Raw genomic sequence first — 19855 nt, forward strand, 5'->3', positions numbered from 1 at the left:
AAAGTACATCATTTAATGCATGTAAATTGAGGAATGTCAAACCAAATACAATAAAATTGTTAAGGTAATTGGTTTGACATTCCTAAATTTACATGCATTAAATGATGTACTTTGCCTTTAACTTGGTTATTTTTTCGGATTATTAATTTGGATATATAATTGTAGAACCTGAAGAGAATTTATCGAAAAGAATATTCTTCGTTCAAATATTAGTCTATCCTTTGTCATTATAATGGTCACACATTTTCATCATTAACAGTGCACACATACACACAAAATTACATACATGTCGCTTATGAATTACCTTGACCGAAATGAAATTACATGCCATTGATTTATTCAGACCTGTTTTTTGATTGATCACCTAATATTCGTGTTGTCACCTTCTACTATTGAAACTTGGATTAATGTTAATTTGGTTGTAAACGTCAAAAGATCTAATTTTTCTACTCATTGGGATATTACAAATATATATATATATATATATATATATATATATATATATATATATATATAGTAGATAATGTATAATGGGTGGATGAGTTGCATTCATTTAAATAAATAGTAACTGAACTATTAGTTTTCCAAGTCTTATTGACTCAGTCCAATGGAGTTCTTTTTCTTCCAATTCTAGACCAAACAATGTGCTCATCCCTTCAACTGTAAAACAATCAAATCATGTTAGAAAACCCAAAATTCAATCCAAACAACTTTATGACAAACGTAAGAGGAAGACACGACCAGTTCCTGAATGTGCAGTTGACAGTAATGTTTCTGTCCCTGAAATTTCAATCCCGATCGATCGTCCTAATGAAGAAAATGAAATAGCACATCCTCAACCTGAAAACAGGGTTTCTGGATCTCAGGATCTTCGTAATGATTCTAACGGTATTTCACCACCATCTTACGATGATTTGTAAGTTAGCCTTTCAAATACATATTTACGCCTGTCACTTATCATGGAGGAGCATAGGTTGCCCACCAGCATTCTCCATCCAACTCTGCCCTAGGCAGTCATTTCCTTTTCATATCTGCTTCAAATTCCCGGCACAGTGTGTTCTTTGGCCTTCCACTTTTCCTTTCCCATTCAGGATTTTAAGTTAGGGCTTGCCTTGTGATGCAGTTTGATGATTTCCACAATATATGTTCTATCCATTTCCAACGTCATTTCCCAATTCCCCCCTCAACTGGAAGTCGGTTTGTTCTCTTCCACAATAGGTTGTGGTGGTTCTCCAAGTTTCAGATCCGTACAGTAGGACTGTCTGGACGTTCGTATTGAAGATTGTGACTTTGATCTTGGTTGACATTTGTTTTGAGTTCCATATGATTTTCAACTGTAGGAATGCTATCCTTGCTTTGTCAGTCCTTGCCTTTACGTCTGCATCAGATCCTCTTCGTTCATCGATGATGCTGACCAGGTAAGTGAAACTTTCCACCTGTTCTAGAGCTTCTCCATTAAGTGTTATTGGTTTGTTGTTCTCCGTGTTATATTTGAAGGTGTAGCTTTTTCCTTTGTGTATGATGAGGCCTACTGATGCAGAGGCTAATGATAAATTAGTTTTCTTCGTCTGTATTTGTTCGCGTGTATGGGATAGAAGAGCTAGATCATCTGAAAAGTTCAACTCGTGTAACTGCATCCAAGCTGTTTATTGTATTCCACACTTCCCCTCAGATGTCAAGGTCTTCATAATTCAGTTGACCACGAGAAGAAAGAGAAAAGACGATGTTAGGAAGCCGGTCCTCACTCGAAATGCATCTGTCAACTGTCATCTGTGCACCACTTCGCAGTGTGGTCCGTCGTACGAATTCCATATAATGTGAACGATCTACTGAGGCACACCATAGTGTGGAAGAAGAGTTCATAAGGTCCTCCTACCGACACTGTCAAACGCTTTGTCGTAGCCAGGGAAGTTGATGTATGGTGATGAGTTACATCCAACTGATTGTTCAACGAAGATCTGCAGTGTCGCAATTTGGTTTATGCACGACCGATCCTTACGGAATCCATCCTGTTGATCTCTAAGTTGGGCATCTACTGATTCTTTCATCCGGTTCAGCAACACTCTGCTGAAAACTTTTCCTGATACTGACAACAAACTGATGCCTCTGTAGTTCTCATATTTGCTCTGATCTCCTTTCTTTGGTATCTTGATGAGGTATCCTTCTTTCCAGTCTGTCGGTGTCACTTGTTCCTCCTCCCAAATCTTCTTGAATAGAACGTGAAGCATGTTTGCAGTTACTTCAATGTCTGACTTCAGTGGTTCAGGTGGTATATTGTCAGGTTCCGCTGCTTACCCACTCTTGATTTGTCTGATTGTCAACCTGATTTCTTCGATCGTTGATAGGGTGTCATATGTAGGAAGGTCTGTGTGTGCTGTTTCGATGTTTGGTGGATTCAATGAATCTGGTCTATTTTAGAGTTCCTCTAAGTATTCTACCCATTTTTTCTCTATCCTTGAATTTCAGTGATTGTCTTGACTTCTTTGTTTGTCCTTGACTGACCTCTGGTTTACTATATTTCCCTGCCAGTTACTTCTTCGTGTCATATAGTTGTTTAATATTTCCTTCTCTTGAAGCTTTCTCCTCTTGTCGACTTTAATGTTCTCCCTTCTTTGCTTGTTTGCTTTAGTGTATTCAGCTTGTGTTTTGACTTTCTCCGTTCTTGTTCGGCTGTTGTTAATTGTTGTCTTCTTGTACTTCCTTTCCTGAATCTTGCCCATGGTTTCGATAGAGATCCATTTCTTATCATGATGTTCGTTGGGGCACAGAACCTCCTGACACGTTGAAGTTAATGCTTCTTTGATCCCTCTCCAGTTGTCCTCCATAATAGTTTCTCCTTCTTTCAGTAGATCCTGTGAGGCTTAAAAGCTTGTTGAATGCACCTAGGTTTGTAAATCTCTCCCCACTTTCGTTTTTCCCTCCTAGTCCATGTTGTCCCATGATATCTTCATAACCGTTATTGTCCGTTCTGACTCTGACGTTTATATCTATTTGGATGGTCATGCCTTTTCTTGAACGCTTCATTATGATGCGTCATAATTTTTCTGCAAGAAGATCCTTCAACTTAGTGGTCAGGGTTTAAATAATTTAATTTGTTTATTCTGGTTGGCGTTTTTTTATCAAGGTTGTTTTTTACGGGATGAGGTTACTGACCTCCATTCCCAACTCTCCTTTATCCGGGTTTGGGATCGGCAGTATCCCTAGAAAAGTTACAGGTGGAGTTAGCCTTTCAGATATTTATGTATTTTTGACGTCAGTTTTACTCTATGTTGTAACAGCTTCGAAAGGCCTATACTGAAAACTAAGAAATACCCCTAATTCTCTGTACTTTTGTGACTCTTACCCAATGACCACTTCACCTGCTTTCGTTTTTTGATTTGCAAGTGTGAGGGTTCTACACGTTCGAGTGCCGACAGTTGTATACAGTATTCTACCGTGATCGAGTAGAGGATGTAACCTCTAAACGTGTGTTTACTGGTAACTGAGTTATTTAGGCATTGTAGTCCAAATGGAATTCCCACGTCTGTTGTTTAACTCTAAGCCTTATTGATACCGACCAATGCTTTTGTTACTCAGTCAGCAGGTTATAACGAATTTAGAGCCTGGTACAACTAAATTCATCTTAAATTCTCTTGTAACCTTAGACTAGGTCATTCCGGTTATAAAATTTATCTAAATATTCAGCAATGAGTAAGTTTACATAAACATTATGAATTAAACTTTTTGTTCTATTATTGGTGGTTATTGTCCTGCTAACTAAATGGTTTGCTCCAGCTTGCCATACCACATTAGTACAACGAGATGAGGTTACTAATATGTGCGGGAAAAAATTGGAATAATCTATTAGCAGTAATAATGACTGGGCATTGAGAATATCATTTGAAAAGACAGTGGTAGAGTATGTATGAAGTAATATTGGGTTTTTAGTGGGAGAAAGACAACGCCAATGCATTTGCACCATTGTGAACGTTTGTAAGTCATGGCTTAGTGGTCAAGACGTGCGACTCTTGGTCTCAGTTTCAGTCAAGTGAGTAATGTCACTAGTCCTCACTCTTAATTTGTGTTTCAAAGACAAGTATGTTAATAAGTACGTGGTAAGTTGCATGCCACCTCAAGCACTCAACCACTGAACAGTGTTATCATGCAGACTCAAACCAAATAGTTTACATCTCACATGTTTCGGTCTAAGAGTTTATGACTTCATGGACTGATACTATTTTTTAATTTGGCTTCCTTTAGCTTTCTTTCAACCTACTGCACTAGCAAGTATCACTTATCGAGATAGTGGGGGATAGTGGTTGGGAATATGTGATACTCATCCCAACTATATCAGTCGATTACGATATATAGTTTCATCAACGGACTTATCATCTTTGCCTGGTACCTTATGCTTAACCTGATCGATGTTCACTCAGTTGTTCTACAGTATGAATACACTGATGTTATTGTAAAACCATCCAAAATAGGTTTATCGTCAATTTCTGAATCTGTCTAATTTTGTAACTGAATTTTGTTAAAACTGGTCATTTTTGTAGTTTCGTAACAACCAACTGTTGAATCAGCTAGAATTTAGTATTCAATGCGTAGTATCGGTCTATATAAATTGATTTCAGCATACATTTAACAACAGTTGTATATCATTGAATCTTTTGTGTAAATGGTAAATATCAAGAAGAATCATTTGAACATTTTAAAGAAACTTTCAATTCACATTTTTATTTTTTTATAAGTATAAGTGGATGAAATGCATTGTTTGGAAAAATTAAGACTTCTGAAACACTAGATATCTTTATCATACATGTTAAAGGTTCAAAGCGTTTAGTTTGTAGGAGGTTTTTAATTTGTTTAATTATGGTCACTAATCACTTGAGTTTTCAGACTGTCTAAATATCCCCCCAACATGTTTTTTGTAAAAAAAAAGTAGTACTTTTTACTCCTGCTTATTATTTGTCTCTAATTTCAGGGTACAATCTAAATAAGTAGAGCTATTTGTTTCATTAATTTGTTCAATTGCGATCGACAATGAAAACTTCTTTTAATCGATCGTAAGATGGAAGCGACAACGACGAAAAGTAAACTAGATCTTATAATTCCATATTTTTCTTTATTAAGACAATGACTGCATTTTACCAGACATTGCCTACTATTTTAATTATTTATTTAATTACTGTGTCTTCCATCCATCATTGTTCTTCTTTCGAAATTCATTCATCATATGTTTTCCGTTGTCACCATATTAAAAAATTCTTTTCAAAATTTTTTCTTTTCTCTTTTTAACTGATTCTTTCAGTGTATAAAATTCACACTAACACTACAACACTCACTATAATTATACAAATATTTCATGAGATTGAATAAAATCATTTAAGAATTATTTAAGACCAAGCTTCTTTGTTTTGTTTCAATGTTTTATCAACTGAACTATCATTTCATCTATTCATATAATATATCTAACTTTTTCCAATCTTTGTCACTTACTTCCCTCTTTCTTTGTTAAGTTGTTGAATGGATTGTTTTTTATTTTCTCAAATTGTTTTGTTGTTTAGTCTAGTTTCAAAATGCTGAATGACGAAAAAGATTTCATTTGGTTTTTCCTCTGTTTTGCTTCTCGTTTTGTATATTTATACTTTTTGTTTTAAGTTGGTTGGTTGGTTTCTTTTAGTTATATACACTGTGCACTAATGATGTAATGTAGATCTTTTTCTTTATCTTGATTAATCATTGTAAAATAATAATCATTCGTGATTCTTATCATGTAATGTAATAAGTAATAAACTAATGTTCGATCCCATTTATGTTTTAATACAGTTGAGTTTAAATTCACCTAGTATTGTTTGTTTGAATCTTCCCATCGATGTGTTAGGACTGCAACTGGTCAGTCTCTAATTGGCATATGTACTGGGTACTGGGTTCGAGTCCCAGAGTGAACATCAACTCTGAGATGCAGGTACATCCAGCTGACGAGTCCCAATTAGGACGAAACGCGCGTCCTGGATAGTTGAGTTTAGTTAATGTATTTATGATGAATATAAGAACGAAACAAATAAAATAAAAGTGATGATCGTTGTCTTTAATATAAACTGTATAGTAATCGTTGGAATCATAAGATTGATCTTAACTCGGCTTTTGTTGTGTTGTTTAAATGTGTAAAAGGGCATATATTGAGGTTTATTGAAGCCTTAGCCATAAGAAAATTCAAACCCCCTTTGTGTATTCAAAAACAGTTTGTTCTCTCCTTAAACCTACCCTGGTAATATATGCTTATTATCTAGAGTGATTAGGTGTCAAATTGTTTTCCCATTATGTTTATTATTATTATTCATTATTGTCCATTCTTACCCCATATCCAGTCTAGTTGACCTTTTATTTATTATATATAAATGTTCCTAACAAGTATATGTGTGATCAGACCGTTCGAAATGTATTGCGCTAATATATCACATAGTTCTGATAATCTTCGTCTTCTTATTACATTATCAAAATATATCCCTTGTATCCAGTTTCCAATAAGATTCCGACTACATGTTATACTCCTACAATAACATCTTCAAACCCTAATCTTTCACATTAATGCTCAAACTCTTACTACTTCTACCACTATGGGATTTGAATCGATAATTGCATCTCTGTGCTAATGTGGTATGGCAACTCGAACTGATGTACGTACGTACGAAGTTCTACGTTGTGACTGACCGGCATTCTATATATATATATATATATATATATATATATATATATATATATATAGTCATTAGTTTTTTCATGATCGAGGAAGATCGATGCGAGTTTATCAAAATCTACCATTGCTTAACTTAATGTGAATAAATCCGTCGATTCCGTATGTCTAGATTTTCGGGGAACAATATTCATTCTTAGGTTGACTTCAGACCTTAAGGGTTAGCGAATTTGAGTAATTTTTCTATCAATCAACAAACAGTATGTTTCATTTGGTACTTACTACTTTCGTCCATTTGATTGTTACTTTCTTTTTACCTGGGGCCCAATCACTTCCATTACTGTTATTTATTAGTTGTCTGTCAAGCGTTTGAAATAGTCATTTACTTTGAAATAGAACAATACAGTATCACACGTATTCATTCACCTAATTGAAAACGTTTACATTCAACTAAATTACCATTACATTCTCATCATATATATATATATATATATATATATATATATATATATATACTATAAGGCGGTTATCATCATAGTAGAAGTGAGAGAGGTAAGAGAAAATGCTAAATATATGCATAGAATTATTATTATTATCTTTGTCTCGACAGCTTTATATCATTTAAGAGAAGAGTAGGACTGAAAGTTTTCAATTTTGAACTGTTTGTATTATTTGTAGTTTCTCAATATTTATTCATATCATAAAGCGTAATATGTTAGTTATCATCGTTTGTACGTATCTATGTTTGCGCGCGTGTGTGTGTGTGTGCAAATGTGTATGGTTCATATGGACTGATAGTTGTACATTATATATTCATCATTGTAAAATAAAAGTTATCTTTGAGTTGTTTTTTTCTAATTAAACAGTTTTACTCTTTATGTTCACATATTTCTGTAAATATGATAATATGCTTGTTAATTATTATTAATTAAGTGAATAAATACAGTTTGTTGTTTGTTTATTATTGTGTATGTACAATTTGTACAAACATCGTATGAAAAATGAAGTCGTTGTATAGATTCTATCTTATTTTGTTCTGATAATTAAGATTAGTTTAGTGGTATTTAATTATCAAAATATTTCCTTTATGTATTGACACTTGTACATTGGTATAGTTTTGTATCTAATTATGATATAATATAAAGTATGCTGATGCTGGGCACCGGTTGTTTGTTACTGTTTTTTTAGTGCGTTTAAGTAGTTTCTTTCGAATATATATGTAAATGCTGATAACAAAATGAGCATATATGTCTTTGTGTGGAGGAGTGAAAAAGAACAAGAGAATTATCAGAACTGGAAAACAGAAAATCAATAAGATAAACTATGAATAATTTTGTTTTGTTCATTTTACCCGCTAGAAGAAAAATCATGAGGTCAAATAGTTTTAAGTGTAGGTTAATGACCTCATGGATTATTGTGCTTTTTTTGATTATCTTCTCTATTTGTATAAATGCATTGCTTTCTATTGATTAAGAAAATATATTAGAGAATTTCTCGTTTTGAAAGTTTTTCAAAGAATCTTTTGTGGATGAAATCATTTGTACATAACGTTGACATGATTCACAGCATTGATAACGATATATTGTAAATTTGCATAGTTCTACTCTCTTTGAACAGTGTTTAGACATGTCAACACAACCTAGAGTACAGTAAGAAGAAGAACAAAGCCAATAGAATTGACTACAATGAATTTAATAATTTCACCATTAATGTGATAAATAGAGAAGAATGAGTTATTAAATGTATCTAAGATGTTTTGTGTATTCGTATATATATAAATCGACAAATAATACACTATAGCGAAAGCACTTGAAATAATATGTACAAAAATTGTCTGATCTATCGAACGATAATGTAATTAGCTTCTAACCTCGTGTTATAACCTGGCTCCTGGTTCTTCTACTAATGTAAACTTCTAATGCTTTATCAGTTCAATTAGGCAGTCCAAAAGCAAGAAAAGATAGAAATATGAAAGGAATTTTTAACTTATGGATATTTATAGGTAGACAAACTGTTCTGGAAGCTTGCAGTAGTTGAACAATGTGTTGTAGTCTTAATGTTGCGACTAACTAGTTTCCGTTTGTCACCCAAACAACTCCGTGCCTGATTCTCTACTCTTCACACTAAAGTTCAGCTTGTATCAGATTACCTGGAGAACGAGTTTTGTAGAGTTAATTCACTTTGTACTCCATCAGATCCTTTGGAGTGTAGGCAAGACAGGGTTTTCCTTGTTAGTTTCTCTTTTGATTTGATTTTCTAACTTGATAGAGCACAAATGAGTTTTTTACTTGGCTTTTATAATTTGGCTCCTAAGATTTGATTCAATTACGGAATTAACATGGCCGAAAATTGGTGCTTTGAGGGTTCCTCTACTAATTCCCATGAAACATAATTTAGAATCGATAAGTCTTAAGTATCCCATTGGAGCTGTGAATGCAGATTATTGGGATATGTATATCAATATCGAGACTTCAAAGCATTGATCAGACCTGTTCGTTGTTTGTTATAGATCAAGGCGCAGGCATACAAGACGGCGTATTTCGATGTGACATAAGAATAACTGGTTCAAATATCACATGAGGTGATGGAATTCAGAACGCAACCACTTAATAAGTCTGTCGAAACATGTCAGTGTCTTCAAAAATTAGTTGGTGGTCTCAATTTAGGGTTTCAATTTCTGTTTATTTCCGTTCAATAACATGTTTCGATAAGTCTGTGTTTAGGTTCTAATTACTTTTGACGTTATTACCACTTAACAAAACAGTGAACTGATTCATTCCACTTACCTAATTTACATGGAGGTACTTCGCATGATCGTATCACATCTGGAATAGCAAGTTGGTGGGAATAACACAATGAACCTGCCAATTCACCATTATGTGACCAAGTACACAGAAGGTGTCTAGCTTGAACACCAACTCCACCACATGAACGTGAGCACTGAAATAAAAATAAACGTCGTACTTTTTCCATAATATAGCTCCAACTGGCTTTAATCTAACTAGTAATACTTTATGACAGTGAAAAAACTTGAAAAAAGTAAATAAAATAGTGTATTTTTGCTAATCTATAATTTGTCTCAATTGTTTTTCGAATTAGATTGTAGCTGAGTGCACCATATTCGAACTGCTTAAATCACTAAATCTTCACAGATTTGTTGACGGATTTACTATGGTGCACATACTTTATTTTTCTCGAATAATTTGTCGATAGCATCTGCGAAGAGATTTAACTTGAATTGACCTTTTTGACAACTTAACAGAAAGTATTTGATTACCATACAACTTTTTCATTCATTGACTAAAGAAAGTAATACACTGAGTGTTTATTATTTTTACTACTATTATTATGATTATCTGCATTTCAAACATTAAAGAATACGAGTTGAGGGAATATATTTTCCTTTTCAATTAGTTCCTCATCGTGGCTGTCCACTAATCTACAGGTTTTACAAATAAGTATAAAATGAATACCAAATAAATGATTCTACAATGCACTCTGAAGAAGTAACTTAGACTAACCTGAGAAACGTCAGAAGTTTAATTTTCCTTTCATTGGATATAAATAATAAATCATTATTTTTACTATTAAGGTATCTCAATATTTTCTCTAAGTATAATAATCAGTTAGGCAATGTATGCAAGATATAAATGAAAACAAAGTTATATGATCAACTGATTATTGCAGCTGGTCGTGTGGTGTGGTCTACTTATATCTATATAAGTAGTATATGGTGTTGGTCAGGCATAGAATGTATTTTGGCAGAAGACCGATGAGCAAAGAACTGAAATGAAGCGCAATCGTTTGGAAAATGTATGAACAATGGAATTAGAGAAGAAACAGTGAAGATTGAAACAATTGGTTGTTAATTTGCAAATTAACTGTTCATTGTTTGGTTATCAGAATTTACTGAGATAGTCTGTAATGTTTACTTAAATACATTCGATTGTCCCCAACCAGTGTTCTGTTCACTACAGTCGCACAAGACTAGGAATAGATTTGAATAAAATTGAAATATATGATCTTAATGTAAGGATCTACTGTTATTTGTAGTAATAGTACTGATGAAACGGATGCAAGGATAATTAGATTGGTAAACCAGTTTACTTAGGACCAATAATCATAAAATTAGAAATTTAGATTGAACAAAGTTGAGTAGCGTAAGTAAAATTTCTCGGAATCAAGTAGATGCCCAGAATCTATTTTGTCATGAACATTAAATAACTACTCCAGAATAGAGCCTCATCGTTTTATTTAAGATTCTAGTCAACCTTGAATGGTGATGTTTAGGAATTCGATTATGTATTCCTCTGATTGTACAACGAACTCCCCAGGCACTTTTAAGCTGGTAAATATGCATAGGGGTGACTCTGTTTCCTACATTATATGTACATGCACCCGATAAGATTTTTTGTTTAAAGGCCCAATATAATTTAGTTATTTCAAATTAGAAATTCTCTGGTTGACTTTTAAGGGATCGGCTTATATTGATAATCAGATTCATTAGAAAGGTGACGATGATAACAACTAACTTACTTGAGACCAATTACTGACGTTCCATCGTACTTGACATATAGGGTTTTCACATTCCATATTTGGTTTATCTAATTTATCGCAATATTTTGTGGCGACGGTTCTCTCACCAATCATACAGACTAAATTTCCACTAATTGAACCTTTACCAACATCTAAACACCGATCTGTACACTTGAAGTATTAAGAATTCATATAAAGAAATGATTTAGTTTCCAAAAAAACATACAACTTTAAGTTATCGACAAAATTTCAATCGTGTAATATAAAGAATAAAAATAAACAAATATGTGTACCACTGGATACCGGTCCAGTGTCCAAACGTGAAGCATCTACGTTCAAAATTGAAGGTCTTGAGTTCGGTCACCTGTAGTGCAATCGTACATGAACACTGCTAGGGAGTCCTTTACTGGCAATAAATAGTTGTTCAGTGCTTCCTGATCCTCAGTAGTTTTCTAGCTATGATCAATCCGTGATTTGAATTATGAAAAAATAAATCTGACAGTCATTTTTTTAATGTTTTATCTCATCCTCACTGAAAATTGGACAAACAATGTGCTTTATTGATTAATAGGGTACAATTTATTGGATATTTCTGAAGTATGTCCATATAGTTTAACTTCCTAAGCTTTAATGTGTAGATCAATTTCTGAACATACAACAAAGGTAACGAGAAGATTAATCAATTCACAAAGTATTTGGTTACAGATCATGCTTCTGTGCCTACTTCAATTTAAATAGATGCATAACGTCTTCTGTTTCATTCACATTGTGTCTTCAAAATCTAGAATCGATCCAATGCTTGGTTAGAATTATAAAGGCTTTTAATAGGTATCCCTATGGTGCGTAAGTGGGTAAGTTATTCAGAAACAAATTTCAATATGATATCAAAACGTTTTAGTCAATTTTTTATCATTTATACTTTTTTTCTGTAGCACCCTTGTACCATAATTATGATGCCTTAGATACCATAATTATTTATCACTGATTTCAGAATAAATTCTTTTCATTTGTTGATTTGTTCCTAAAGGCTAACTAATTTCTCATTAAATGTTTATAGATTATATTGGATTGATTACTTTCAAAGTATGAAATTGTAAATAGTGTTATTTTTACTGTAGACTTTATTTAATTGTAGTAAACTTTGTTCTATTTTTGATAGAAAATTTTTTTTCATAGTTGAAATCATGAGTCAATTGAAGCTAGACCATCATGGAAAACCTGGAAGCACTGGACGGCCGTTTCGTCCTATTATGGGACTCGGTCAAGTGCTCTGGCTCGAGACTGGTAGGTTCTGGTTTCGAATCTCGCAAGTGCGGGATCGTGGATGCGCACTGCTGAGGAGTCCCATAATAGAAATTTTTTTGTTTTCAAATGAACAACCAAATAATTAACTGAAGTAGTTTGATAAATCAGTCAGTTCATTTGTTGTAAACATGACAATAAATTACACTCATTTGAAGATATTCAATATTTTGAAAAGTATTCACTCCAAAAAATATCTTAGTATTTTGAGAGAAAGCAATGCTACATGATAATTGAGTTCAAAAATTTATTATTCTTGAATATTAAAAGGAATATCTTTTTCAGAAGGGGGTTTTGTGGAGATTTTCATAATTTTATACTGTTGAAATCATGAGTCAATTGAAGCTAGACCACCAAGGAAAACTTGGAAGCACTGGACAGCCGTTTCGTCTTATTGTGGGACTCCTCAGTGGCAGTGCACATCCATGATTTCGCCTCGCGAGATTCGAATGGTTACTGAGTTTCGTGGATTGGTTGAAATTAGACATTCACACCGTTGGACGCGAGACTGATAGGTCTGGGGTTCGGATCTCGCGAGGCGGGATCGCAGATGCGCACTACTGAGGAGTCCCACAATAGGACGAGACGGCCGTCCAATGTTCCCAGGTTTTCTATGTTGGTCTAACTTCAAATGACTCATGATTTCAACTATATAGAATATCTCTTTTCTTACATATCCATGTAGTTACAAATAAAAAAGACAAGGTATTTTTGGTGTGTAACTGTCTTTGTCCATATATTTATTTAGTTATATGAGACAATATATTTTCAAGTAATTAAAATGTCACAAGTAATTATCTTGTGTAAAAATTGATTGATGTTCATTCACTAAATGGATTTTAATTCTGCCAATAATAAAATTTAGGCCTACAAAGTTATGTCAAGAAGCTTAAAATATACTCTGAGAACATTCATAAAGTATTTAACTGAAGTATAACTTGATAAAAGTATAGTCACTTGTATTGGTTTTATTCACTTGTAATACTATAATGTACATTATGGTAACTCACAACAGATGTGTCACGGTTTTCAACGAACCATGCTGGACATTTGTTACTTTCTAAACACTTTCGTGTACTTGGTGGTTTTGGCAATAGTTTATCAATGCATACTTGATCATTCAGTATTTGATAGAATCGACTATCAACTTTTTCACATCTGACGACACGAAATTGTTGTCCAGTTTGGCCACAACTTGTAGAACATGTACTCCATGGTCCAACAACCCATTGAATAATTTCATGATTTACAGCTATTGCCTTAGGATCATCACTGAGCATACCCTTGGTCCATAATCTGTTTCTTTGCACCCAATCGTGAAACCCTGCTGCTGGAGTTCTAGCTGTTAATGTAACTGTGGCATTCATTGAACCAGCTATGCACGTCCAGTCACCTTCGTCAATGAGACGGAAACTTCGTATGTGTAACCTTCCTCGTTTATCTACCCTTATTCTATCAGATATTGCTCCAGTATAGGCTAATATTCCATGGTTTGGGTTAGCCCATTGTAATTCTTGTGCTGTAAAATATTGTACAGGACATCGTACAGTTACACGGGTAAATGGTATTACGAATGCTTGCTGGCCGACTTTTAAATCAATCACTTTCACCTAAAGTAAAAATAAATTAAGAAAATATCTAACTGTTAAACAATAAACTATTTAGGAGAATGTTTAGGATCATTATTAAAAGGATAAACATTAAAATGTGCTACTTCTTCTTTTATATGATTAGTTTTAATAGATTTCACAATAAATCTAGCAAATTTACTCTTGCTTCAACAACAAGTAGCTGTGTGGGATATTGAAACGAAATTTAAATAGATATACGATTAGTATCTTGATAAACAGACACACAGAACGTGTCTTATCCTGTAACTGGTAACGTTAATTTTTCCTTTCTTGAGACTTATTATGATCGCCACTCTTAGAGAAATCACTTCTGTAAAGGTCGTGGGAGACAGTTGTAAAATGTGTCAAGTTAACCAAAATGTACCAGTTAATCGAATTTCTAATATTCTATCAAGAGTTAGCAATAATCTAATCGATTAAATACTACTATCTGTCGACTGAAATTAGTCATCTAGTTTATATTACTGGCTGGACCAAATTGCTTTAAATTATTCGGATTCACACAATAAATCCATTGTGTATCGAGTGATATAATTATTAAGTTCTATGGACAGGACAGTTCGGAAACGTTTTTCACATATTAACCAATTTCGTATAACATTTTCCAAGTGTTCATATATACAGTAAAAAAAGGGCAAACTTCTTTGTTGAACTTATATTTTGTTCATAAAAAACGGTTTGCCAAGTGTACAATATGATATGAATTAGTATCTTAATAAATATAGGGAACAACTTTATGAGTTGTTGCACATAGGTTACCAAAACCTTTTTGTTAACGTTTAAAAAAGAACTCTGTAGGGTTAATGAAAATGTGATAATCATTAGATTGTTACATATAAACTAGTAAAGAGGTTTATAATGAAATGGACTAAAAAAATGTCTCAGTTATGTACTAACTCAAGATTTGTTTCAGTAAATTTACATATTTATTCAACTAATTGTTAGTATTTTTTTACTTTGTAGGCTTTAGTGTTTTTGTGACAAGATGTCTTAACTATCGATTGCTTTTTAGAAAGCAACTAAGTATAGTATTAAACTTAATCATTTCTGTTACTCTCATAAAGTATTAGGTTATAGGTAATCTGTAACCTGGATATGATAAATTCACATAAAGTAATGTAAATATAAGAATTTATCAGATCAAGATTTAAGAAAAAAAACAAAGTGAATATGCAGATCAATCAGACCATATTGAATATTATTGAAAGATATGATGGTGATGTCTAATTAGTTGTTAAGAGCATTCCTCATCGATTTCTAAACATTGAAAGGGTATAATAATGTAACCTGAAATATTTGAATAGTCAAAAAATTATGATTAGATTAATTCTGTCTAGAATCTTATTACATTTTAATATAACCAGACACAAAAAAAGTATATAGGTAAAAAAAAAAAATTAAAGAAACTACTTTTCTCATCTGAACAATAGTTAAAGTGTCAGTATTAATCATTGGTGGTTTGCTGTCACATTTTCTTGAACTTTCTTCAAAACATCGACGCCATGTAGGTTGAATTGCTTTCCCAGTCATATAGCAAGCTGCCATTGGCAATTCGCGAAGTGATCCATTAACTTGTACAGAAATGCACGATAATTGACGTACTTGTCTGCCTGGACGACATGGATCACTTTGGATACACTAATGAAAAAAATATAATTGTAAAAATTCTTATGTATATTCGTATTGTCTGTACTTTTTAAATAATTACACTAAGGTCACTCAATTAGTTAGACTAGAAACTTAAGGCGAATCAATTCTGAACACCATACAAAAGTATGTAGTATGGTACAACTGATTAAAATCCAATAATCTGTAAAAGTGGTCACTGAAAACTAGAATTAGTAACAAAGAAAATGTACTTTTCTGAAGAACGTTTTCGACGGTGGTTTTAAAAATCTACTGGTTTGCCGATTTTATTATAATAATGACACAGGTGCATTATTTGATAGAGACTATGTTATTCCTTTCGGCTTTTACTCAGCATAATTTAGCGAATATCAAACATATCTTCTGTATTCTTATAAGATTTTTAGCTAATCATGTATTATAACTAATTTCGTTAAGAATTTAATCCACTCAATGAACTCAGTTATTTTATTTCCATGTTTATTGCCGTTCAATTTCACTTACAGCTCAATGTAAGGCACCATCATAATAGTGTTTCATATTGATAATGACATTCTAAATTTATTTGGAACTGTCCTCCTGTAGTGGCTAATTCGGTTGTATTTAAAGTTCAAACTGTAATATAAACCTGATCTAATAAGAACAAATCCATTAGCTATCTTTTTCCACTGTTTTATCATTGACTGGAAACAGTAGTTTTAAATTCAAATAAAATAAACAGTCTCTTCTCTAACAGCTCACTAGAAAACTGTAATATTTAGCGAGATTATACAGACACTGTCAACTATCTAACACAGTTTAGCTAACTATAAATATTTAGGTTGATAACGTTGATTAGGTGGGATACTTCAACATCACAGTCTTATTCATTTCAATTGAGCTAGAATAACTGAACAACTATATATCTTTTTACTTAATTACACAAAACATTTCTATCGATTGTATAAACATAAAACTGAGGTCATAAAGTTATATTTAGCAATAAATTGCAAATTAATTTACAAAATGTGACAGTGATAAACTTATTACTACCCTGGTAATCCTTTTTTGTTTTTGTTTTTTTGTTTGCTTGTTTCAGTTTTGTTGTTATTAGTTTAATTTTGGTTAATATTCAGTTTTTATTATATACCCAATTCTTAAACCACCCTTTCTCTCACACATTTCCGCTCATTTGTCTCTCCTAATTATATGAACTATCCAAATTTTATTCAATTATTACGTAACCCACCCTAATTGTTTTCAACTACCTCTAAAAATTATTCAATTATTACGTAACCCACCCTAATTGTTTTTATTATCTCTAAAATAATCACACTTTTGATCTTATCTGTCTTTGAATTCCACTCAACTATTACGCCACTCTTCATTCTAATACCTAATAACCTCTGACCTTTCCTTGCACATATATATATAGTTATCATTGATGATCTTTTGTTATTCCAATCCTTTACATTCACTTATGCCAGCCGTTCCATCCTATTTATTACCCTAATGCTAAAACTCTAATGCATATTTGGTTGTAAGCAGCTGATGAGAAACCACGAAATATAATGAATTCATATTATTCTGCATCAATATTTGTTCTGTCTTTATTTAAATTCATAAAGGGAACTAACTGCATGAGCTAGAATAACTGAACAACTATATATCTTTTTACTTAATTACACAAAACATTTCTGTCGATTGTATAAACATAAACCTGAGGTCATAAAGTTATATTTAGCAGTAAATTGCAAATTAATTTACAAAATGTATAAAGAGAACAAAAAATGGCCGTAATTCAATATATATATATTAACTAATTAGATAGTAAGTTATTCAGAGACAAGTGTTTCTTTTAAACATATAGTTTATAACTCACCTTACCCCATTTTTCTGGGACAAATTCAGGCTTACATGCAAATCGATTGCACGATGCATGTCTCTCAGGTTGACGATAATTACCACAATAATAAGATGCATCAAAATCTGATATCACAAGATCACCATCTTTGCCTGAATAAACACACTGTACATCACGAGACATTATGCCAAGTCCACCACATGTTTGTGAACAATGTCCCCAGTTAGATACTCTCCATCGATATCCTTTACCGCATGGACCGAGTTTACATGCTCTTTGATTGTTCTCTGTATTCTGTGCACTTGGATTGGGTAAATGTTCACATTGTGATTCATCCAACAGCGTAGTAGCATTGTAATGATCGTTTTGAACACATAAAAATCGACGTACTTCAACACCATCACCACACTCTTCAGAACAACTAGACCAACTCTCCGAAGGCATCCAGAAAGGTGGAGTGACACTGGAAAAAATACAGATTTTTATACCTAAAAATATATATCATATAGCGTATCAGTTGTAAAGATAGGTAATAAGAAACCAATCTGCATAGAACGAGGAGTTTTATCATACATTTACTTACCAATTCCCAAGTAGTAAATATTAAGTGGATGGATTTCTAACAGTCCCATGTTAAGAGAAAAATAACTCCGAACAAAATTATTGGTCCTTTTTCAATCGGTCAACGCTGCACATGAATACAGGAGGTGCTAAGAATTTCTCCTATAATTTTAAATCATCTCTTACTTCTTTTTTTCTCGGAGTATATTTTGTTTCCAACTCATCTATTGGATTAAAATGTATTAATCAGAGAGTGTGAGAGAGGGGAGAATTTGTCGAACTAATTTGATAAGTTAGAGAATAAAATTGTAAAATAAATGAGAAGGTAGATTAATAAACAGTTGAGATGAGTAGTAGTTGAGGAAGGTATTTGTCAAATTGATTATTTGACTATGTTCAGTCGACTAACTCATGTATTGAGTGTACGGTTGTTTATGGGATTGTACAAATACGTCATGATTTCTTCATTTTTATCTATTAGGAATCCATGAGATGTAACCTGAACTCAGCATATAAAGAAATATTTCCTGTCATTACCTTGGATTTATCAATATATGAGCAACTTTAGTTTATTTTAGCTCTTATTTTTGTGATTGGTGGTTCAATTGAAATAGATAATCGAAGAGGAATGACCATTTGCTTCATCAAATCAATTAATCAATAATTTAATTGATTTGAGTATCAACTGAAGAGTTTAGAACTCGGAATAATATCCTGTGACATTTAGAGAAAGTTCTAAACAAGGATAAAACTGCTGTCCATAACTCCAACATTTCCTTTACCCTATTTGATAATGTTGGATTGTAGTGTAGTGTTTTACTGTATTTACTAATTTTACAAATTTTATTAGTTATTTTCTTATTATCAATAAAGAAACGCTTTTTAATTTCCTTCTCTGTAAGTCATGTATTTTTTCAAGTTAGATGAGGAGATATGTATCCTTTTATTTGAAGTTGGTTTTCCCACAGAATAACAAGTTGAAAACTATAGAATGCCAGAGAGCATTGAATAACCATTTCGTATAAGTTTGTGACTTCATATTAGTAAGAATTCACATGGCAATATGTGATAGAACTCACAACTTTCAGGTCTTTATATTGTTAAATATGTCTCATAACATTCTTTCTCTAACGGCCCCCAAATGCCCTGGTACAACCGAGAGTGGAGAGAGTCCGCTCTCCCTCTCGAAATGCTCTCACATGGCTACGCGTATATAGCCTCTGTCAGGGAAGTCCTACTCACTGCCTTCTCGTGCCACGGGTGTTGTTTACGAAATTAAGAGGACGAAAGCGAATGTCCGGCTCACTAACCGGGTTGGTGGACACGGAAAGTCCACCTTGGGGAGTTGGAAAACCCTGATTCCAAACCACTGGTGTACATGGGCTCCAGTATCCTGAGAGAACAAATGGCGTATGAATCAATCGTTGGTCACTGGCTACCATGGGACTGCATCTCCTTACGATGCTCTACTGCCTTGTGGATCAGACCTTTAGGTCAAAGGCTCCGGGTGTGGTCCCCTAAGAAAACCACCTGCTTCAGTTTGGGCACCTGAGCAGTATCCCAGCCCTAACACAACTCAAATGAGATTTGTATGGCGCATATGTATCTGGTGCTTCCTTGTACCAATATTCATGTGTTTTAATAAATAAATAAATAAAATCTCTAACATAATTTATATAA

General features: G+C 33.2%; 2 protein-coding genes across 2 annotated transcripts in view; one reads left to right on the forward strand and one right to left on the reverse strand.

Moving 5' to 3' along the window:
- The window catches only part of Smp_197390 (dihydroceramide desaturase), a gene marked incomplete at its 3' end in the record, with an annotated part of 25562 nt that extends 20583 nt beyond the window's left edge, over nt 1-4979 (forward strand). Inside the window, exons 11-12 of the mRNA XM_018799150.1 lie at nt 635-916; nt 4964-4979. Coding sequence (XP_018650968.1) covers nt 635-916; nt 4964-4979 — 298 coding nt within the window. The remainder of the gene's footprint in view (nt 1-634; nt 917-4963) is intronic.
- A 2277-nt stretch (nt 4980-7256) lies between these two features.
- On the reverse strand, nt 7257-18246 carry Smp_145890 (the record flags this gene model as incomplete). Its single annotated transcript, XM_018799151.1, has 7 exons — nt 7257-8315; nt 9463-9616; nt 11213-11383; nt 13525-14124; nt 15556-15783; nt 17633-18102; nt 18198-18246. 7 exons carry the CDS (start codon nt 18244-18246, stop codon nt 8146-8148), a joined length of 1842 nt encoding a protein of 613 aa, XP_018650969.1. The 3' UTR covers nt 7257-8145.
- Nucleotides 18247-19855: the final 1609 nt, after the last annotated feature.

Source organism: Schistosoma mansoni, chromosome 3 (genome assembly GCF_000237925.1).
Source record: "Schistosoma mansoni strain Puerto Rico chromosome 3, complete genome".
In the NCBI taxonomy this organism is placed as follows: domain Eukaryota; kingdom Metazoa; phylum Platyhelminthes; class Trematoda; order Strigeidida; family Schistosomatidae; genus Schistosoma; species Schistosoma mansoni.